The sequence below is a fragment of the Ornithorhynchus anatinus genome, chromosome X1 (genome assembly GCF_004115215.2).
Source record: "Ornithorhynchus anatinus isolate Pmale09 chromosome X1, mOrnAna1.pri.v4, whole genome shotgun sequence".
Lineage (NCBI taxonomy): Eukaryota > Metazoa > Chordata > Mammalia > Monotremata > Ornithorhynchidae > Ornithorhynchus > Ornithorhynchus anatinus.
Genome location: NC_041749.1, coordinates 71,036,683 through 71,061,401, shown reverse-complemented (window position 1 = coordinate 71,061,401; position 24,719 = coordinate 71,036,683). Strand labels below are relative to the sequence as shown.

General features: G+C 41.0%; 1 protein-coding gene across 1 annotated transcript in view; it reads right to left on the bottom strand.

The window, feature by feature from the left end:
• IL17RD (interleukin 17 receptor D) overlaps positions 1–24,719 on the bottom strand; it is a 96,430-nt gene that overhangs the window by 26,461 nt on the left and 45,250 nt on the right. The window contains exons 2-3 of the mRNA XM_029049731.2: positions 7,821–7,875; positions 4,202–4,327 (exon numbers count right to left, since the gene is read on the bottom strand). Coding sequence (XP_028905564.1) covers positions 4,202–4,327; positions 7,821–7,875 — 181 coding nt within the window. The remainder of the gene's footprint in view (positions 1–4,201; positions 4,328–7,820; positions 7,876–24,719) is intronic.

Here is a 24,719-nt window from a genome sequence, read left to right as displayed (position 1 = left end):
CTTGGCACATAGTAAGCACTCAATAAATACCATTGATTGATTGATATTTTATGAAGCATGCAGGTAAATACACAGAGAAATGAACAGACCAATGACAATGGCAGGTAGGGACAGGAAGAAAATGGCACTTGGCTCTATTCAGCTAAACCTGAGGGCAATTGGAATGTTCTTCAAAACGTGTGGGTCTTAAATGAGCTTAGCTTTGTGAACCCAGATGTGGTCTAGTGGAAAGGACACAGGGCCAGGAGAGGCCAGAGACCCAGGTTCTAGTCCAGGATCCACCACTTGCCTGCTACGTGACCATAGACAAATAACTTACCTTCTCTGTGTCTCAGTTTCCTCACCTGTAACATGGGGATAAAATACCTGTCCCCTCTCAGACGGTGAGCTCCGTGTGAGGCAGAGATGATGACTAATTCTGACTATGGGGTACCTACCCCAGCTTTTAGCCTATATACTAAGTGTACAATAAATATCATCACTAATAGTAATAGTATCACTATACTGATAATCTGAATGGTGGGGCAGGGAACCCCAGAGATGCAGCTTTCAGGGTGGTAAAGGTACCAAATACCAAAGATTTTACTGCATGATGATTTCGAGTACCTATGCCAAATGTTGCTTTCTTTTTATTCAAACTTCTTTGAGGAAATGGGGAGGGCGCTAGGGAAGGTCAAAGTAATTTTTTTAAAAGTTTCCAAGAAACCAGTTAACATTTAAGAAAATGCACCTTAAGCCATTTGCACACAAAAAAAACTCAACAACCAAATGGATTAAGCTAACAAATACCAGCACTAAAGATGCCATTTCCAACCCAATTGTGATGACAGTACAGCCTCCTAGTCCTAAATGCAGCCTAAGCATTCCCATTTAGCAACTGTCATATGTGCTGAATGCGGGTTCAGCGGAAATTTCCTTTGGATACCCAGTTTCCTCTAACAATTTCAAGACAGACATACAGCTAGAAAAGAGGCATGATCATTTAAATACTATAATGTCTAAAGCAGGAGAAACTACACTCTAGAGAATTAAATATTTCAATTTACATATATTGCATTATTTGACAAAGGCAGACAAAACTCTTAAATAATAAGGATGAATTCCATGGACATATATGTCCATGAATACTATTTATATTAACGAGAACCAGGATATAGTTACCACAAAATTTCGCACTGGTTTCATAAATTATGCAAAATTGACCTCCCCACTGTATGATTGCCCTGCAGGTCGAAAGAGATGTTGTTAGTAACCAAAGTAAATATTACAATATGTCCCCTAAATACGAACCTCAAAACAATGCTTCCAGGAGGTGTGCTAGAAACATGATGACTGAAAAAGTAAAACGGGTCAGTGGCAATCAAGAGGTGGAGAAGGACGACATGGGAGGGAAAGAGTCACCCAGAAGAGATGGACAGTCCCCACCCCTTCTCCCCCCAACAACAGAAACAGGGAAGGGTGGGAGGGAGACAGTGCAAGATAACAAGAGGGAGTTGGTGACTGTAAACTCCTACTCTGCCACTTGTCAGCTGTATGACTGTGGGCAAGTCACTTAACTTCTTTGTGTCTCAGTTACCTCAACTGTAAAATGAGGATTAAGAGTGTGAGCCTCATGTGGGACAACCTGATTACCCAGCGCTTAGAACTGTGCTCTGCAGATAGTAATAATAATGTTGGTATTTGTTAAGCGCTTACTACGTGCCGAGCACTGTTCTAAGCGCTGGGGTAGACACAGGGGAATCAGGTCGTCCCACGTGGGGCTCACAGTCTTAATCCCCATTTTACAGATGAGGTAACTGAGGCACCGAGAAGTGAAGTGACTTGCCCAAAGTCCCACAGCTGACAAGTGGCCGAGCCTGGATTTGAACCCATGACCTCTGACTCCAAAGCCCGTGCTCTTTCCACTGAGCCACGCTGCTTCTCTAGTAAGTGCTTAACAAATACCAACATTATTATTATTATCATGTCTACCAGCTCTGTTGCACTATACTTCTCCAAATGCTTAATAGAGTGCTCTGCATATGGTAATCAATCAATGATATCTACTGAGCGCTTACTGTGTGCAGAACACTGCACTAAATGCTTGGGAAAGTATAATACAAGAGGGTTAAAGGCTCTGCTCTGGATCTTCTACTCATCTCCCTCTTCACTCACTCTCCCATTTCCTCCTGACTCCAAGACATTCCACATAGAATCCCTCCCCGCCAATTCCCACACATTTTAATCACAATATGGCAGCTTCCTTCTTCCCTCCTACACCTTCCCCTCCTAACATTTTCATCCCAGTTGATTCCACCTCCATCCTCCCTCTCCCATACGCATGTACCTGAGGCGTGATCTTTGGTTCCTGGTTTTCACTTCCCATTCAGCCTCCCGTAAGCCCTGCCAACTTTTTCTCCACAATATTTCCAGGATTCGTAACTTCCTCTCCATTACTATGGCCACTAACCTGGTCAAAGCACTCTAAATGGTGCTTGGCACATAGTAAGCGCTTAACAAACATTATCATTATTATTAGCATCTCCCAGCTGTTCTACTGCATCAGCCTCCCTACTGGTCTCCCTGCTGTTAGCTTTTCCCCTCTTCCATCACTCTTATTCTGGGATTGCCTATCTGAAATTCAATTCAGAACACATCACTCCTCCTCCTCATGAACCTCCAATGTGGTAGCTCTTCTCTCTCTGCATTCAACTCCCAATAACTGGCTAAATAATTTTCTACTAGCTGTCTCCTTCTTGTCTTTCTGGGCTCTCCTCCGTTATATCCAAAATCACATTCTTCACTCTTCCTAAGGTAACTTACTGTTTCTCAGTCTTGACCTCCCCATCTCTTAACTATCGTTAACTTTCCAATACTTAACTTTCCCTCCCCAATCCACCAAGTCATTTTCCTCCTCGATTTTAGTGCTCTCCTAAAAAGCCACGTCCTTCACTAGGCATTCCTCAACTAATCCTCATCTCTGTGGTCATGTCATTCCAATCTCAGCCATCGTTAGCACTCATATTTTTACTATATTTCATTTATTCATTCATTTTTAAAATTTGTGTTTTTACCAGTTGTGTCTGTTTATTTTCTCATGTTCCCCTTTTACAAAACACAATCTGTGTCTATCTCTCTCCCCGCCCCCCCACCCCCATTACATTGTAAATGCTTCAAGGTTAGGAATGTCTTCTACTTTTATTCTATGGGTCCAAATCCCTTGTACAGTCTTCTGCATCCAGTAGGCAATCAAAGATTGAGAAGCAACATGGCCTAGTGGAAAGAGCACGGGCCTGGGAGTCAGAAGACCTGGGTTCTAATTCTGCCTCCTGTATGACCTTCGGAAAGTCACAACTTCCCTGGGCCTCAGGTTTCCTCATCCTTGAAATGGGGGTTAAATACCTATTCTCTTTCCCCTGATTAGGGTGTGAATGGCATGCGGAACACGGACTGGGTCCAACCTGATGATCTTGAAGGTTTTTCAGTGCTTAGTATTGAGCTTGGCACATATTGAACACACAACAAATACCATAATTATCATTATGATGGTACCATCTAGCAACTATATTTTCTGTCACCCTCCCATGCTTCTTTCCTTAATCCTAGTGAGGAATGCTGTGTTCCAGTTAATTCTTGCAATGCAGCACAAAAACCCATTTAGCAATTCATACATCTGTTCAAAGACACACCTTTTGGGGCACATAATCTTTATAGTTAAATGATATACCAAGGTTACTGCTGGAAAATAATGGCTGCAGATACAGCTAAATTTTTTTCTGACCAATTGAAGCAGAAAAGAGTCTCTAGACTATCTCATAGTCTTTAGACTGTAAGGTTATTGTAGGCGGGGAATGTGTCTGTTATATTGTACTCTCTCCAGTGCTTAGTACAGTGCTCTGCACACAGTAAGCGCTCAATAAATACAATTGATTGATTGAAGAGAGGAGCAAGTGGGAAAACTGTCTCCACTGCTATTCCAAGGGAGGGCCCCTGCTCTTAGCTAGTATCCGCAGCTTCCTCAGCTCAGGGTAAGCAATGGTGCAAAGCCTAGATAAGCAGCTACCTATTGGGAATACTGCTCTATCCTGCAGGTTTACACATCACCAATGATCAACTAAACATTTTCTAAAACAATAATTCTATACAATTCCACGCTTCTGAGGGAAACCTCATTTGATATGTGGGAAACCTCATCTGACAGATTTATTTCCCCTCAACTTACCAAGAGCATTTGCTGTCCAAAGCACGGCGACTGCAACCTGGTTATTATAGGCATATTGGTTGATGGTTATGTTCTGTGCATCAGAAATCACATGTTTTCCCACTGGATTCAAAAATGAAGTGCAGTCTAGAAAGTTTGGAGAATAGGAGCATTTTTACCATACGAGTCATTAAAAATATTTTCTTAAAGCCAAATTAATTTCTTGCATTACACACAGAACCAAGTAATAGAGAGGACAGTCAGCTCTACCATATATGAGCATTTTCATTGCACATTTTGTCTCAAACGTTGGAAATTAAGGAATTTTCTTCAGGTTAAGGTGTGGTTAGTTGGCTAGAAGGTGATGCTGTGTCTGTAAAAGCAATTGTGCATAGGCATGTGGCATCAATCACGGTGTAAATACCACAGTGCAAGGGATTTTTAAAAAGGCAACATCAGTGTCATAGGAGAACTGACTGCATAATGACATTTGCGATGCCAGAGAGATATGCGGATCTACTGCTCAGGAAAATTATAGTAGTGTTTTGGAGCCATTATTCTCCTCTTTAGAGGGATGTGTGATTCACACCCCTGCCTGGGGGTAAATACTAGGACAGTTTTTAGAGGTGTCCTCTACTCGGTGGTATGGATTCTTCCCCTTGTTTACAATCACTATTTATTTTTTGTCACTGGCAATGATTTAAATCAATCCACCCAGTTTTCAAAAGATCTGTCAGACACAGATGATGCAATAAGTTCTTATAAGTTCTTTTCTTCTAGGATACATTTTGGGGTATGTAGGTTATGGAAAATAGCTGAACGTTCAAACATAGGATTCGAGCTTTGGCTGCCCACAGAGGAATATTTTACTTTTCTGTTAAATCCCTTGTGATTTACTGTTGAACTAGAAAATTCACAAGCAAAATGCCCATAGAAAGTATTAAATATTTAAAAATGATGCTTCAAACCCAAGCATACCTCAAATCAAGTGTTTTCCTACTCTTCTATGCAACATAAGAGAGATAAGCTTGGAAATCTTAATTACAAATTCTCAGGTCATTATTAGTAGCTAAAACCTCAGGGGGCCACTTAACTGGTACTAAGAGTTGAAATGAAGGGGATAGTAGTATCTTATGCTAGTCTGTTAGACTTCATACTAAAAAGGGAACTTATGAAAGCACCAAGCCCCTACAGGGATAATTACTATTTAACAAAAATATAATCATTCTCATTCATATTCTCCCTCCCTCCTTCCTTCTCATGCCCATACATACCAGAAGTGCTTCAGGTCTTATCACTCTGCCTATGCACATTTTGTACCATAATGTTTGGAAGTGGGAGTGGGGGCCAGGATTTTGATATTTTTGTCTTTCAGTAGCACACCTTGAAAGCCAAATTGGGTCACTTTGGAATGATTTACTCAGCATCCCAACAATTGTATTTCAATAACTGTAAGCTCATCGTGGGCAGGGTAACTGTTTATTGTTATATGGTACTCTCCCAAGTGCTTAGTACAGTGCTGTGCACACAGTAAGTGCTCAATAAATACAACTGAATGAAAGATGAAAATGCTTCAACAAAATCAGCTTACCAAAACTCATTACTTCTTTATTATGTATCTAATTTTCTATTAATGGTCATCAAAGCTCTATTAGATTATAAACTTCTTGAGGGCAGGTAGTCACTTACTCTTCTTGTATACTCCCAAGCACCTAATTTAGTGCTCTGCACCCAATAGGTACTCAATGAATTACATCATCTCTTGGAACCTTGAATCAATCACATTGCTATATAATGGAATGCACATCAAATCTTGATTGTTAGGAACGCTTATCTTCCTTCAGGAGGCAGGTGAGAAGGTTATGGTCAGAGAGAGGGATTTCAGAGTTGGTGAGGGTGGAGATAGTGCAGCGGTAAAAGATGATGAGATCGAGGGTGTGACCAAATTGGTGAGTGGGCGAGGTGCGGTGGAGCAGGAGGTTGGTGGAGTCAAGGAGTGATAGGAGGCAGGCAGCAGAGGAGTCACCAGGTACATCCGTGTGGATGTTGAAGTCTCCAAGGATCAGAGTGGGCATGGAAAAAGAGAGAAGGAAGGTGAGAAAGGAGTCAAAGTGGTTAAAGAAGTTGGAGGTGGGATCAGGAGGGCGGTAGATAATGACACGGCCCCAAAATGTTGTGGTCATGGCATATGCATATACAACAAAATGTTCTTTGAGAAACATGGCCCTACATCAGTAAATACAATATGATTTAGAAGATTATTCCATACTTTAGATTTGATTAAAACTGGGCAATTAATCTTTGATACAGTCAGACCTCCATTGCATGGCAATTGAGCAACAACATAAACCTTTTCTTGAAGACAAAAGTATCTTTTTAACTGGAAAACAATGGCTAGCTTTCAAAAGCAACTGGATGCGATTAATAACGAGCTTAACATTTTTGGATGTCGCTGACTAAAACTTTACACAAAATACATTTTCTAAAAATCAACGAGCGCTCCAATTGTTTTGGAATTGTAGATCAATTGTGAATTAAAATTGAGAAGGAGGATGCAGACCACACACACACTGAACACTTTCCATTAGGAAAGCAACAGTAAGACATTTTCAAACTCCATAGGGAGACTTTTGACCAGTCAAAAATAATTTAGAGATAGTGAAATCACAATCTGCTTTCCCATGAAAAACATCTATTCTTCATATGGAATACACAGAGCACAAAGACTGAAAATCTGCACTAAAAATGTCATTTGAGCTAAAACATCAATTTTAGATGTCTTAGTAGATGAAGATTTTCTGTGAGTGGATCTTTCATCAGTGCCAGGGCATTTATAAAGGGGAAAAAAAGAAAAATCCTTTGTATTAGCAGTTTGGAATGCTTGCAGCATTGCATAAGAGCACTGTATTGATTCATCTCAGGAAATGATAGAAAAATATTACAGTTGCTAGGTTGCAAATAAGGCCTTAGTAGAGCCTCCACCATTTGACCTTTACAAGCAGCAGTCTCTGCCTTACCATAATTTCCTTTTTTCTTTACTCATATTAATAATCCTACTCAAATGATGATTCATAAGTAGGGGCTGTTATAAATCAAGCCTAAGCCTGCCAACATTTTTATTTATATACTACGGTTCATCAGGCTAGGTTTTGTAAATTCTGAGAGTTTCTTTCCCTCTTCTTCCTTTAATTTGGCAACATTGTTGAGATGCCCTATCCTTGGCCTGACTCTGGTTGTCTCAAACCCTCCTCATTTTCTTTAGCAGGGGGTCTGACCCCATTCTACTTCTAGGGCAAATAAAAAATACTAGTTACTCAACAGTAATGCCCCCTGGTTGCTTCAATTCATTACAGCTATTAACAGTCATACTATCATTCTGAATTAATGTAGCTTTGAAAAACACCCAGAGCTTCACATGTATTACCTCACTAAAGCACACTACAGATCTGCACCACCAAAAAGTGAGCTGCAAAGTTAAAAATAGAACTCGAGACTGCAGTCTTACATGTGGTTGACAAGACAGATCCAGTTCTGAAAAAAATTATCAAAGCCATCCCACTGCCTAGGATTCCAGCACTTAGCAAAGCTTTATTTTGTTCCAAATGCCAATCCTTACAAGCCTAATTAGTTGGTTACTTACTGTCATATTTAAAAGTGATATTGAGCAGTCCATTGTTCCTGGCTGGTACCATTCTCTGCAGAAACACAAGAGAATAAGACAGATTGAAGCTAATTTTCTATACAATTGTGAATCCCCTCTCAGCACAAGTGTGTATCATTAAGGAGACCGCATGTCACTGCCAAGGTAAGAGCTGTAGTCGAGCATTCTTCCTAAGGGTTGAGGCTTTTGTTGCCAGCATACATCCCAGAGCTCAGCAGACTCAGCCTCAATTGCCAGGAATACTACAAGTGTAAGCCCACGCGACTGTAAGCTCCTTGTGGGCAGGGAACATGTCTACCAATTCTACTGTAGTGGACTTTTCCAAGTGCTGAGTACAAGGCTCTGCACACAGTAAAGGCTCAATCAATACCACTGATCAATTGGTTTTCTTGCCTTGGTTGGCTAAAATAATGACAGGCTGTAAACTGTTAAACTGGGAGGGAAACCCAGATTGCCAGCTGGAACAACTACAATTAGAACACACTTTCTCCCCTTCATCCCCAGATGTATTATGCAACTTTCCTAGCAAACAAGGCTAAAGACCCATTAAGTCACAATAGGCAGGAGATTCCAAAATCTGAGAATAAAGCTCTCATTTGGAAAGAGGGAATGAATATGAATGAAGTTATTAGGTTTCATTAGAAAAATACTTCATACTCTTCATATCCTTCAATGCTGACAAACAAAGGATGGCTCTTAAATAGGCTTTAAGATCTTACTTTTCCCTTGAGGCAACGTTACCAGGTAGCCATTTGTACATTTAATAATAATAATAATGTTGGTATTTGTTAAGCGCTTACTATGTGCAGAGCACTGTTCTAAGCGCTGGGGTAAACACAGGGGAATCAGGTTGTCCCACGTGGGGCTCACAGTCTTAATCCCCATTTTACAGATGAGGGAACTGAGGCACAGAGAAGTTAAGTGACTTGCCCAGAGTCACACAGCTGACAAGTGGCAGAGCTGGGATTTGAACTCATGAGCCCTGACTCCAAAGCCCGTGCTCTTTCCACTGAGCCACGCTGCTCCTCTAGGAATAACAACTCCAACAGACCTCTTTAATTACAGAGTTCACATCACAATTGAATACCTTCAGCCTCCTGCTGAGGACACATTTGCCCTCCAATTTCATTGTCTCTTCTACCTTAGAGCACCGGCAGCAAAGACTTATATGTGTAACTTTGTCACTCGGGATTTATTCACGGTATTCTCTGAGTGAAATTAATTTCTGAAGAGCTAAATGATGGAAAAGTATTCCAACTACACAGCCCAAGTTTCCATTTAACAAGGGAGAGGCTAAAAAAATACCATGAGCAAGTTGCCCAATGGTACAACCTGTGACTTGTTTTACTGATGTAGTGTTCGGAGAGAGGAAAACTACATATGGATTTAACATGAAGTTTCATGCTACAAATCACCATCACAGCTCCATATGTTGTGTACAAGAAGTACTGGTTATCCTGATGCAAACAACGTGTAATAAAACTGCTTCCCGAAGCTTAGGTGCACAGCTCTTATTTCTGCAGTCCGCATGGACATCTGGATTGTACAGCTGGGCAGAGGAGAAATGCAAATCTCTGACAAGTGAGGAATAAAATGAATTAGGGCATCTTCATTCATTCAATCATATTTATTGAGTGCTTACTGTGTGTAGAGCGCTGTAAAAAGTGCTTGGGAGTGTACAATACAACAATAAACAGACACAATCCCTTCCCACAATGAGCTTACAGTCTAGAGAGGGGGAGACAGACAATATAAATAAGTTGCAGATATGTACATAAGTTCTGTGGGACTGAGTGGGGGAGAACAAAGGGAACAGGTCAGGGCAATGTAGAAGGAAGTGGGAGAAGAGGAAAGCGCGGGGCGCTTAGGGAAGGCCCCTTGGAGATGTTCCTTCAATAAGGCTTTGAAGATGAGGAGCTTGATCGTCTGTCTTTAAAGCCAACGCGGTATAGTCAAAGATATATAAAACCATTGCCCTTCTCCCAGGACCTCTCTTCCTGCCCCTGATCTTTTCACCTTCCAGCTTCTCCTCACCAAAAGGATATGACATTTGCCTGACTGGCACTATTACATGGATGCTGGGGTTTGTTGCGAAGGAGAGCCAGCCATTGAGGAATCCTGAGACTTTTTGGTGGAGGAAAGGGGGTAGGAAAGGGGGCAGGAAAGCCTCTAGGGACAGGGGAGGGAGAGGGGGATGAGGAGATTGGAAGGAGTCAGGAGTGGACAGAGCTTTACAGTGTAACTCTGATTTACCTGCAGGGCTCAGCCACCTGGAATGGAACCTAATTGTAGCCAAATTTCCCATGATACAAACATTGTCAATACAGCCACATTTTCAAGGACCACAGCCTAGTTGTATCATGGAGTACTCCTATGGTCTTCGGTTCAAAAGTTAACCACCCTGCTGGGGTTAACTAGACAGTTCATTTCTGTGGGTTTCTTTGAATTTGTAGTAGTTTTCCTAATATTCCGCAAACAGTTCTACAAAAGCATCTTCTTGTTGTCTTATGCTGTCTAGTCACGTCCCACCCATAGCGACGCCATGGGCACATCTCTCCCAGAACATCCCACCTCCATCTGCAATCGTTCCGGTAGTGTATCCATAGAGTTTTCTTGGTAAAAATACAGAAGCAGTTTACCATTGCCTCCTTCCTCACAGTAGACCTGAGTCTCCGCTCTCAACTCAGCCATGCCACTGCTGACCAGGACAGGCAAAAGCATCTTATGCCCCTTATTTTCCAGTTGGTACACACCCCACTGTAGAGGGATAATGATCCGTTTTATAGAGACTCATTCATGTCCTCTCTTTCTTTCTCCCTGGCCAGTAACATGAAGCCCATGGTTCCTTTCCTTCTTCAAGATTTTCCATAATGCTGCTCAAGGACCTGAACATTGCCTCTCCCCAATACCTGTCATTGGAAGCTATCACTGGTGGCCACATTCACTTCTATCTATGCTACTCCTCTAGCAATTAAATTAACTCATCTACCATCTGAGAATCAAAACGGCCAGAATTCAGGTGGTCTCCAACTATTGCCTCAAATTTTGCATCATGTGGGTTTGTTCTTTTTTCCTTTTATTGACCTGTATTTGAGGAATGATTCCCTTCTAAATCAACAGGTGATATCTACTTCAACATAAATACCTTCAAGTTTAAGGTTTTGGATTCATTTTGAAGGGAGTGCTTACTGTCCACTTCATTCTGCTTCACAAACAGCATTTTTAGGAATGAAAAGGTACATACACAGGTAAAAATTTAGATGCTAACTTCACTCACTAGAAACACACACTCAAGAAAGGTAGAAGGGCTTTTACAAATTATCCTCCTGCGATTTCAGGCAATTACTAAGCCGAATGAAATAATAAAGATTAACCAAATATACAGCACTTTACAGAGTGAATGCCTAGTTTCCTTTTGTCTGAAAGTACTTCAAAACTCATCTCTTTGAAGATAAATAAGTAGGATTGGGATTCCAATTTCATACATGACAAAAGGGGACAAACTAAGATCAAGGGAACTGCCCCAAACAGATGAGCTTATCACACAAGCAGGGGACAGATCTGAAGCTCCAACTACTGAGAGTGAATGTGCAGTTTCAGAATCTTCTCACCACTTCCCTTACCTTTTGTCCCCTACTCACCCTTTCTCTCTCACACATGTGCATGCCCACTGTTGCCCGGCCCGCGGGCGCACACACACACCTCTAAACCAGAATCCACGCATGCGTGTGTGCGTGCACACACACACACACACACACACCCTATACTAGACTCCTCCTTCCAAAAAGAATTATGCTTGAAGCATTTTCCTTCATAAAGTTTACACTCAGAATACGATAAAAATAACCAAAATGAAATGCCGCAGCTGAGGCCACTTCAGAACAGTAATTCACTTCTGGATCACTGAAGTTTGTTTTTGTTTGGAAATTCGAAGGAGAGGAATATATTTTAACTCTGTAACTCTATTCCACATCTCCTGGGATTATCAATGGAGTTATTTTTCCAAATGTTACTCACTGCTTGAGAAGAACCTCATTTACTGTCCCTTCCAAAATTAAACTGCCAGAATTCAGAAGTTCCCCAAAAACTGACTTGTGTGTTGTGAGCAGATCGTCTGAGCGCAATTTGTTTTTCTTCCTCTAACTCATCTCCCCTACGAGCTAGGAGCAACCCCTCTTACTACACTCACCTTTCTTGCCTCCCACTCATTGCACATTTTTTCCCCTCATGGTATATCTTCCGAGGAGTACAGGCCTGGGCAGCCACTGGTAAAATTATTTGGAGAGGAACTCTAATCCCTAGCTTGCTTCGCTGTACTCGACACTGGTGCCAGAAAGGAGGAATCATTCTTAAGCAGGGCTGGAATTTTTTTAGACGTGTGAAGGTGAAGAAGAAAAATCTAGCATACCTGAAAGTTGGACACAGGGCTCAAGGAAGCAATGGCAGGAGAAAACATGTTTTGGTTCCTCTTTTATTGCTAGAAGCAATTGGACTCCACAGTAAACTCAGTGTGTTTCACTGTTTAAAAGCTAATGCTTGATTTGACACCAAAAATCAAATGATCTCTAACAAGCCCCTCACACTTTAAAACTTTGAAAAGGCAAATGACTTCAAATTTAATAGAAAAGATATATCCTTCCTGGAAGATTGAGGGATAGAGTAATCGTAAAGCATCTTTTTAGTAAAGCATCTTTTTAGTACCGCAGGAACTATTGTTTTAACACAGTCAAGGACTTGCATCACCTCTTATAAAGGCTTCTAGTCAGAGACAGTACAAAGAAACAATCAAGTTGTTCCTTTTTAGAGATTAAACTACTTAAAGGAAAAGAATAGGCAGTTTAGAGATGGGTGTACATAATCTCACCTTCATTCCCATGTGGCTTGCATTTTGATTTTAGAGATAAGTAGTTTGGTTTAAAGTTCACACATAGAAGTCCTGAAACCACATTACCCTCAGTTCTACTACGATTCATATTTTCACTAAGAATTTTTGAGAGAACATGACAGCAGAATTAGGGAACGTTGTTCCAGCAACGCATGCTTATCTCAAAACAATGCAATGCCTGGTGGAGAGCAGAGTTGTGTGCGTGTGTAGGCTGGACATAGGGCACAATCTGAGTTTTCCTTAGCTGGGGTACTGCAAGAACACAGCCCTTGCATTCCTGGAGAACTTGATGAATCCATTTATAATTTTAAATAAAAACGCTTTTTTTTTTTGATTTCTAGGCCACTAAAATAACATGACCATTTCCTTTCTATCCTTTTAAAAACCATTTTACAGACATGCATCATTAAAAATTGGTTGGTCTTTAGTTAAAACAATATATTTAAACAGGATGATTATAGAGAAACAGATGCTAAAAACAAATTAAATTCTCCCATTAGCATCCCAAAATACAACTCTAAGCAGTTAGAAAATGAAAGCATTCCAGTCTGACCTGTGCCCATAGCTATTTACTGCTCTTTTGTGTATTCCTCAGGTGAAACATCCCTTAATTCTATTGGAATTGAATACCTAATATTCTCCACACAGTTATTCCTCCCCACGCCAGTGATTGCTAGGTTTCCCAGTAAGGTGCTTTAAAGAAAACATGCAATCAGAATGCTGGAAGGAACTTTTGGAGAGATCTTAAAGCTCTCCAGAGCTGATGAATGAACAACATCTCTTGGCAACCTACTCCAGAAAATTTACACTTTGACAGTCAAGAATATCCTTAGTTCCAACTCAACTCTTTCCCACTCTAAGCCAATTTGCTCTTATTTGTTCTGCCATGGAGTAGAACAGCTGAGTTGTGAAGCATCAATTGATCAGTCAGTGGCATTTATTGAGCAGTTTACTGAATGCTTGGCATTGTACTAAGCACTTGGTAAAGTACACTACAACACAGCTAGTAGATATGATCCCTGCCCACAAGGAGCTTACACTCTAGAGAGGGAGACAGACATTCAAATAAATTAGATGGGGGATATAGTTGAGTGTTAGCCTGTGTACATAAATGCTGTAGGGCTGGGATGAGTATCAAAGTGCTTAAGGGGTACATAGCCAAGTCCATAATCGAAGCACAGGGGAGGGCAGATAAGAGAAATGAGGGCTTAGTTAGGGAAGGCCTTTGGAGGAGAGGTGATTTTAAGAGGGTTTTGAAGGTAAGGAGAGTGGTGGACTGTTGGATATGAAGGGAGAGGAAGTTCCAGGCCCCGGGGGCAGGGGGAAGGGTTGGGCAAGAGGTATGCAGCAAGATAGATGAAATCAAAGTATATAAAATAGATTGCTGTTAGAGGGGCGAGTGTGCGGATTGGGGTTTAGTAAAATCAACTAGGTCAAGTAGGGGAGAGAGAGCTGTTGAATGCCTAAAAGCTGATGGTAAGGCATTTCTGTTTGATGCAGAGGTGGATGGGCAACCACTGGAGGTTCTTGAGGAGTGGGGAAACATGGACTGAGCGGTTATGTAGACAAATGATATGGGCAGTAGGGTAAAATATGGACTGGAGTGGGGAGAGACAGGAGGCAAGGTGGTCAGCAAAGAATCTAATGCGCTAGTCAGGCGGGATAGGAAAAGTGCTTGGATTAGTGTAGTAAAGTTTTCATGGAGAGGGAAGGGTGGATTTTAGCAACATCATGAAGGTAGAACTGACAGGATTTGGTGACAGACTGAATATATGGATTAAATAAGAGGTGAGTCAAGGATAATGCCAAGGTTATGGGCTTGTGAGACAGGGAGGATAATGGTATTGTCTACAGCGATGGGAAAGATAGGGGAGGGCAGAGCTTGGGAGGGAAGATAAGGAGTTCTGTTTTGGACATGTTAAGTTCAAACTCTTGGCGGGACATCCAAGTAGCGATGTCCTCAATGCAGGAGGAGATGTGAGACTGCAGAGAAGGAAAGAAGGGTCAGGATTGGAGAGGTAGGTTTGGGAATCATCTGTATAGAGATGGTAGTTGAAGGCTTGGGAACGAATGAGTTCTCCAAGGAAGTAGGTGTAAAAAGTGAATAGAAGGGGACCCAGAACTGAGCCTTGATGGACTCCCACAGTTAGGATTTGGGACATAGAGATCCTATACATAAAAGGCCTTCACACACTTGAAGACAGTTGAGTCATCCCTCACTCCTCTCTTCCATTAAGGTTAACCACTCCAATTCTTTTAGCCTTTCCTCTGAAAACTTATTTTCCCTCACTTTAATCATTTTTGTCACTTCTCTGGACTCTCTCCACAGTCTCCAAATCCTTTTTAAAGTGTAATAACCAAAACTAGACACAACACTCTAGTAAAGGCATGACCAGTGTAGAGTACTGGTTAACTTCTACTATCCCATGATTCTTAGGCACTTAGATTCCAAACAATTATCTTTAAGTGCAAGTATGTAATAGATGACACCTTGATTCTGAACAGATACTTCCTTGTGCTTTATTTTTTCAGAAAAAATCAGGTTCAAATGGGCTAAGATAGGAGTGTTGATGCTATAAAGAAAGAGGGCAACTATTTACTCACATTCTACAAATTTTAAAATTGAGGCATAAAGTGGTGGTGATATATACTCTGTGTCTTACAAATCAGGGATGAAGTTTGAAATATAAACGATGTCATTTTATTCCCATAAAATAAGAGCACATTTCACAAATAATTTTCCTAATACTACCAATTAGAAATCAAGCCCAGCTTTGGAGATAATTTTCAAAGGAACACATCTAGGACTCAGTAAAGCAGAAGACAACATAAGATTGAATTAGTAAACAAAAAGTAAAAAAAAAAAACACTATACAATAAAATCCTTTTTCCAGGAAACATTATCAAACATTTAAGCTACTCAGCAGTTGTGATATTTAATTAGTTTACAATTACGAATATTTGTTTGTCGTGTCTATAAATACTAATGCTATGGCCTCAGGGTTCCACATTCTTAACCACTAACATTTGCTGAACTTACGTGCAGCTTTTAATTTGTTCCAATTGTAGTTAAGAAGCAAGTCTCCGCTGCCTGGAGCTTTCCTATAAAATTCCTTTGGTCTGCACACTTCTATGAACAGAGGCGGAAGCAGTGAACGGGAAGCATAATGGAGAAAACATCTTTTACTTGGAGGGGGGAAAACCCAACTAATAAACTTTACATGTGTTCTAAAGAAACAAAATGTAAAGTCAAAATCCACTCTCCCTATGGTAAAATGCAACAATAACAGCTACTCTGTAAGATAAGTTTACAAAGGGAACTTCAAAAACAAAAGAGGCCACAGAAAGAAGACTCAGGTATTTAATGTACTGAAGAATCCTACAGAGCGCTAACGTTTTTCATTATTAGATGCATTTGAACTACTTCAATGAAATTCTGAAACTGCAATTTACTTTGGGGGGGAGGGGGTGCTTAAAAATATTATTATATGCTACTTGCTTTTCTCTGAAGAGAAGACGGATGTGTTGCTACAAGTCTATTTTACCTTCATTAACCTCAAATTTGAAAATTAACAATGTTCTTTGAAGAGATATCAAAAGAATATTATATACATTTAAAGAATAACCTTGTCCCTGTTAATTGGAGATATTAATCCTAAAACTAAAATCACAAATTTTTTTTTGTCTTGGTTTTGATACCCTCTTTTTGTCACTTCCGTTAGACAGACACCTCCCATTTCTGATAATCTGTCATTAAAATGAGTGGAGGGCGGGATTTTGTTTCTATAACTTCTGAAGAACTTTAGTGTTGCAAATTCAATGAGCATGTTTAACACTGACTCAAGGAAGAGGAAGAATGTGGGAATCATTCCCTCTACTTCATTTCAAGCCTTTAACTCACACAAATGAGTGTGCTAGGATGGAGAAGACAAGTTGATGTAATGCGAACAGAATGCTGTTGAAATAAAACTACAGAGAAAATATTTTAAATCATCAAATCAACCTGGGGCTTGAATCAATTTAAAATATCCCCTTATCTCTGCAAGCCCCTCCTTAGATCGATCAGAAATCTGATTTTCTAAATAACAGCAATGTGTTCATTCTGACATTGTCACCATTTTTGAATCGGAGGGTGAGCAGTTCCCCTCTTTACCAGGCAATTGCCACGTCAGTGCTGAGGACCCCACGATCTATGTGCTTAGGCTAATTAGAGAGGCCTGGTGACTTTTGTAGGAAATCACTTCCCCCAGAGCATAGCTTTGTGCACTAGACCAAAACCATAATCACGATTCATCTTTCACATGTTGGTAATCAGCACACACATGTTACTAATTTCGTGCTCCCAGAAGAAAAACTGAAGGGACAATTGTTTCAGGGCTCTAGCATCCAGCTGAATGATCTGTGTTTGTTTACCACTCACTGGAGTTGATCAAACTGAAGGTTTTAAGTCTGACAAATATGCTTCGATTTTGAAGCTTTTCACCTCTCAACTGAATAAAAGAATCAAATTTTTCAGAATAAAAATTAGAATTTGGAGTATTACCCTGTTTGGATTTTGATGTTTTCTCCTCAAAGAATATTAGTGTACTTCTGCCATTGTAGAAATCATAGTATTTGATTATAGAGGGGGAAAAAATTCCCCCAGGGATTTATCATTTACTTACTACTTAGCAGTGAGAACATACCCCGCATGATTAAACACCAATGATAACAACAACACACATAAAAGCATGGAATTGTCTGACTTTCCTGTGCTATGATTAAAATTAAATATTGGTAAACTCTTTGCTTTTTATACAAAGCATCACATGGACAGATTCTATTTCCATTTAAGCTTTAAAAGAGAAATGTATATATCCAAAGCTGTAAGGGACAAGAAATTATAATTTCATTCACAACACATGAACTTTATTAAATTCAATCTGTACAACTTGCCTTAAGACTTCATCCAACCTCTGCTCTCTGATCCATACATGCAACTCCCGTGATGAAACATATCAGTGCTTATATACACAGAATTAGTATCTTTAAGGTAGGAGCTATCTTAGCTGTAATTTTAAAGATACTTAAATATGCAACTGCACCTATTTCATCCTACATTTTTTCAGAATATATGTAACAAGGAAAGAAGGCTGAGTCTAACCAATATGAAGTCAGAGAGACTTGGCAGCTGTAGGTAGGGAATAATGAAGGTTTAGATTCTTCATTATAAGGGCCTAGATAGATGCATCCAAGAGGAAGCCAAATAGTGATTAGACAATGAAGACCTTTTTTTTAAAAAAAACACAAAACTATAAACATGATTGTTACACCTAAGCTGAGAGGAAATGTCAGGATCAAAACAAAACTACTAATATAATCTTAAAGACCACACAGAAAGTGGTGTGCTGAATTGTACCAACTTAAAATACAATGTACTCTGGCTCAGGAACAGGATATCTAAATAGTATAATCGCATCTTGAATTCTGCTTTTAGGATACACAAATGCTTTCAAGAAATCAGGGTTAAGGGAGAACAGAGTGGTTTGATAATGCCATGGGAACTTAGTGTACTCAGGAGCTATCGCCTGTGTATATGCTGTACAAAGTGTGCTTCTTTCAGGGTGAACTGGAAAATTATGAAAGGAAATACTTTGGCCTTTACTACTGGTGGAATCATCACAGGAACTACTAAAGTGAGAAAGACCCTATCAGCATATCAAGTGGTCTTTAGCAAAGATGATGATGATGATGAGTAATGATGATAGAGTCTCCCTTTGAAAACACTGAATGGCTTCATTTTTGTTACTTCCGGTGTGTTCCAAAGGGTGCATGGACGCCAAGGTGGGTGGCACATGGCTGGCTACAGACTATGCATGTGAAGGTCAGCATTGCAATGCTTGAAACCACCTTTCGCCTAGCATGTTTCACCTTCATTGCAGCAGCACAGGCTGAAGAATGGAATGGCCAATCCAAAACCAAGAGGACTGGCCTAGGCCAAGCTCTGTTATCAATGGAGTCCAGTTCTGAGGGTGGCCTTCAGAAGGTCTTTGTACCCTGAAGTATGTTCCAGGGTTGAGCTGTGCAGAAAAGACCATCTTGGGAAGTTTTAACATATTAAATGACCACACTAGTCCATTAAGCCCTTATTTCTTCTACCCCCATCCCTTCTGCATTGCTGCCTGCTCATCTGGCTCTGCCCCCTTAAAGCACGGGACATTCACCGCCCCCTCAGCCACACGGCACACGTATACATCTGTAATTTAGTTGAATGTCTGTCTCCCCCTCTAGACTGTCAGCTCTTTGTGGGCAGAGAATGTGTCTATCAACCTTGTTGTATTGTACTTCCCCAAGTGCTTAGTGCAGTGCTCTGCACACAGTATAAATGTTCAATAAATACCATTGATTGATCGCAGCTGAGCTCTGATCAGCAGTGCTTCTGTGCTTGTGATCCCACAGTGTGGCAGGACCTTGGTGTTCAGGATACAGTATTGCCATTTTATGCCAGCTACCAGCATCAGTCAGCAGATGCAGGTAGCATATAATGGAACTACAGATGGTGTTCTATATGCCGTCAAATATGATGCCTCACCACTGTATAAGAATGTTTTCTGCTAAGTCTAGTGGAAGGAGCACTGGCCTGGGAGTCGGAGGACCTGGATTCAGCACTGGCCTAGGAGTCGGAGGACCTGGATTCTAATCCTAACTCTGCCACTTGCCTGCTATGTGACCTTGGACAAGTCACAACTTCTATACCAATTTCGTCATCAGTAAAATAGGGATTCAATACCTATTTGCCCTCCTTCTTAGACTGTGAACCCCATGTGGGGCAGGGACTGTGTCCAACCTGATTAACTTCTATCTACCCCAGTGCTTGGCACATAGTAAGTGCTTAAATACCATCATTATTGTTGTGCCTACATTATTGTTTCTCCCAAACACTTAGTACATTGGTGTGCACAGAGTAAACATTCAATAAATATCATTGATCAATTGATTTGTTGCAATGGCCACGGCACACAGGAAACAAAAATCTTTTGCTTTCCAAATACTGTGCTGGCCATGTCAAGGCATTTAGCAATATCTGCCACTTGTCTGCTGTGTGACCTTGGGCAAGTCACTTTTCTGTGTCTCAGTTTCTGTAAAATGGGGATTGAGACTGGGAGCCCCATGTAGGACAGGGACCGTGTCCAACCTGATTAGTTTGCATCTATCCTGGCCCTTAGTACGGTGCCTGGCACATTTTAAGCACTTAAATACCATGAAAAATAAAATCATCAATAAAAACATTTGGCAAAAAGACAGTGCTTAAATAATAAAATTTTTCAGGGGCTTAAACCTGCATACCATCGATGGATACCACTGGAGCAGGAGCTGTGGTATAGGGTTTTGGCTAAAGAATGACTTGGGGTCTTTTGCAGACTATCAGCCCGAAGCATTTCGAAGCTCCTGCAAAATATTCAGAGAGCAACTGTACGTCTTGAAGTTGGCCGCTAGAGCACAATCAGCTACAAGTAACAGATCATGTAAGATAGTCTTTGCCACTGACTGACTGCAAATTCAATACTACATGTAAAAGCCACGTTAAATGCCTCTGAACACATCAGCCAGCAAAATCGTGAGCATCACATTGAAAAGCATCAGTGTAAGAAGAGTCTTGCTCGATGGCACTTATGATAGCAGAGGGCGTTGAGAAGCAGCCTCCATCTGGACCTCTGAATATCATCTCATCTTGGAGCAACCTTGTGATGTTTGACTTTTCTGGACAACCCCACTTGAGAAGAATGACTCACAGACCATCAAGATTTACTGAATCATAAGCCTCTGTGAGGTCAGTAAAGACCACATTCAAGCCCAGGTTCTACTCTCTGCACATACTGGGCAGCTATCTAGCAGCCAAGGTCATGCCAGTAATTAATAGCAGTCTGTGTTTGGATCAAAAGCTGCTTTAGCTTTCAGGTTCAACATTTCTCTGACCAATAGTGGGCCAGGAGAAATATCCCACATTGGGGATCACACAAGGTCTCACTCCCCTCATATATAGATGGATAGCCTAAGAGACTTTTTAAAAGGCATTTATATTTTTTTGAGCGCCAATCTATTAAACAAGTGCTGCTTGCTTGCGCGCTCTCTCTCTCTCTCCCCCCCCACCCCACCCCTATCATAGAAAGACTGCCAAAATGGTTGCAAGGACAAGTCTGGGCATCCCTTACCTATGAAATCTTGGCTGAAATCTCGGCCCTTAACCCCCTCCAAACTTTTTTTTAAATGGTATTTGTTAAAGCACTTACTATGTGCCAGGCACTATATTTAAGCACTGGGGTAGATATAAGATAATCAGGTTGGACACGGTCCACCCACATAAGACACCCAGTCTTAATCCCCATTTTACAGATGAGGCAACTGAGGCACAGAAGTGAAGTGACTTGCCCAAGGTCACACCATACAAGTGGCAGAGTCGGGATTACAACCCAGGTCCTCTGACTCCCAGGCCCGTGCTCTGTCCACTAGGCCAAGCTGCTTTTCTCTGCTCTACACCTATAAAACACCACCCTGTATCATTAGGTTGAATGTGGTAGAACTCAAGGCTACTTAAATCTTCACTGAGACAGGCCTTGAAGTAAATTTAAGGCTATTCATTTCAGGGCCTGACAGTGAAGATCACGGTCCCCTCCACATAGCTCCACAGTAAAGTAGGACCAAGAACTGGGAAGGCTAGAAATCCACACCTACCAACAACATTCAGTACAGATCGCCCCAGCTACTTTTGCATCAAACAGAAACTGCTTACCATCAGCTGTAAAGCATTCAATCAGCCCACCCACTCCTATTTTACTGATCTCTTACTACAGCCCAGCAGGCACACTACAGTCCTCTATCACCAGCTTGCTCACTTTGCTCCAATCCTGTCTAGTTTGCCATGGGCCCTTTCCCACATCCTCTCTCTGGGGAACTTCTTCTCTCTTCATATCCCACAGATCAGTACTCTCCCCATCTTCCCTGACTAAGCCCTTTTTCTCTCCCCACCCCCCTTCTCTGTTGTCTAGGCCCTTGGATCTGTACCTTTTAGACACTTGGTATTCACCCCGTCCTCGGCCCTATAACACTTATGTTGTACACATCCATAATATATTTTCATCAGGGGAGGTCAGGAGTAAGGTCTTTGAGTGAATGGAATCAGAGAGGGAAAATGGGTTGGAGGAGAGGGGAGAAAAGTTAGAGAGAACAAGAAAGACAGAGGAGAAGGGTAAAGGGGGGGAGAGAAATACAAAAGGAAGAGTCAAAGAGGGGGAGAGGAGAAAGGGAGAGAGAAAGGGGGAAACAGGAAAATGTGGGATGAGGGAGGGGAAACCCCAAATAAAGATGGACACAGGAAGAGGCTAGGAGAAATTTACTCATCATCCCTGTGTCACCTGGGGTGCTAGAATTATAATAATCACCAGCTCATGGCATATATGCAGGTATAGCAATGTCCTCTGCAAGTTGGTCCCAGGTTATCTAAAAAGCGTGGTCTAGTGAATAGAGCATGGACATGGGGGTCAGAAGGGGGTCACGCTGTCGAAGCAGCGTGGCTCAGTGGAAGAGTCTGGGCTTCGGAGTCAGAGGTCATGAGTTCGAATCCCTGCTCTGCCACCTGTCAGCTGTGTGACTGTGGGCAAGTCACTTAACTTCTCTGTGCCTCAGTTACATCATCTGTAAAATGGGGATTAACTTTGAGCCTCACGTGGGACAGCCTGATTACCCTGTATCTCCCCCAGCGCTTAGAACAGTGCTCTGCACATAGTAAGCACTTAACAAATACCAACATTATTATTATTATTATTAAGACCTGGGTTCTAATCTCAACTCGACCATTTGCCTGCTTTATGACCTTGGGCAGGCCACTTAACTTCTCTGTGCCTCAGTTTCCTCATCAGTAAAAGCAGGATTAAGACTGTGTGCCCTTGTGGGACATGGACTGTGCCCAACCCGATTAGCTTGTATCTACCCCAGTGCTTAGTACAGTGCATGGCACATAGTCCTTAACAAATACCACAGAAAAAATGTGCATGTACAATATTGGAACCTGTTTCATTTCCCTTTCAATTATGTAACAATATTTGGTTGCAAATAATTTTACAAAGGGGTTTACATAGAGTAATTTACATATATCCCTTTTAAAATGTGGTCCTCTACCTTGTAGCCCAATGAGTTTGATAGGCAAGGCAAGCCCCATAAAATTGCTTTGAAAAGGGGGTGTGGGGGTGTAGGGTGTGGGGGGGTGTGTGCAGTTTCTCCAAGTCAAAATTCAGGAAGTCAATAAAGCTTCCTCCAGGTGTTAACACTTACAGGCTTACTCTGGCCGCCTTCAGCTTGTGTATTATGTTGTCTGGGATTTAGGACACATCAATTAGGTCTTTCCTCTGGGCTGAGGAAGACTTTGTCCTCATGCTAACAGAGTTAATGTTTTGACTTCCTGTGCACAATAGGCCCTACCAGGGGGTAATCTCATTGGTGACCCGGGCAGCTTTGTCAGGATCTTCAAATATTAACAAGCATGTTAACAAGCTTCTCCTCCTAGAGACTGTCACTTCCCCTCCATCCCCCCCATCAATAATTCATAAAAATTTCAAAACGATTTAGTATAAAAATATAAAGCAATTGTATATGATAAAAGAAAAAATATCTCTTCAGGTGAATAAAAATACTTTACCACGGAAATGACTTCTTTCCTACTCAACATCAACTCATTCCCATAGTTAGGGGAAACAAGCCCATCTTTTTCTGTTTCCCTAACATTTTTCCTTTTTTTTTTTACCAGTGGATTGACTTTAGTAAGAGCCACACATATATGCTGGAAGAACTTGAACCAACAGTGGTCTTTCAAATAATTTTTTTTCAGGTCCAGATAAGAATAATCAGAATTAAATCTGAAAGGGAACAAAAAATATTTAAAATATCAATTTCACAAAATACCATTTTGAAAGAAAAACTTCCCCTTCCTGCAACATTATCATACCACTAGACAAATCATAGGGTAATATTATTAAAACATCTAGTCCTTTTTTTAATCCAGTCACAAACTTTTAAAACATATACAGTCTCCTTGCTTCACATTTTCAGAACAAATATGCAATTTCTATCCAACTCCAAAGAAGTATCACCAGGACACTGTCACAAGAGTGGTGTTTTATATGTTCAATCACAGATAGTCCCTGGACAGAGTAAAGCTTTCACCATACTGATGATTCCTCACCAGTCATTACAGTCATTATATAGTGTGGGCGGGGAGGAGACGGTGTAGTAAAACAATCCCAATTTGCACAATTTAATGTCTTCATATTCACCACTTTTTAGACTGCAACTGCTCCAAACTATAAACATTAGAAAATGGCAAAATAAAGGAGAGGAGATGGAAGAACCGGTCTCCCATTTTAAGCATAAATTATTCTAAGGAAGGAATATTTAACGCAAAGCAGTACCTGCAACAGTCGAAATAGGCTGGCCTCACTGGCAAAAACAGCATTATCAAGATGATAATAAGAAGATGGTATTTGTTAAGCGCTTACTATATGCCAAGGAACGTTCTAAGCGCTGGGATAGATACAAGGTAATCAGGATGTCCCAAGTGGGGCTCAACAGTCTTAATCCCCATTTTATAGATGAGGTAACTGAGGCAGAGTGAAGTGACTTGCCCAAAGTCACACAGTCGACAAGTGGCAGAGCATGGATTAGAACCCACGGCCTCTGACACTGAAGCCCGGGCTCTTTCCACTAAGCCATGCTGCTCCTCTCCAATGATCAAAGATGATCTATCCATTGGTAAAATTATTCATATTCCTAAAGCCCAAATTCACTCAAATTTGATGAATCTTACAAGACCTCTTAGATTTAGCACAAAACACATTAGTGATGTTATTAACGGTCTTTTTTTTTTGAGAGGCAAGAAGGCATAGTTGCATAAATTAATTTTAGAAATGTGATGTGCTTGTGGGAACAGTGTTAGGTTTAGGGCACCGTTTAAAGTTGCTGGG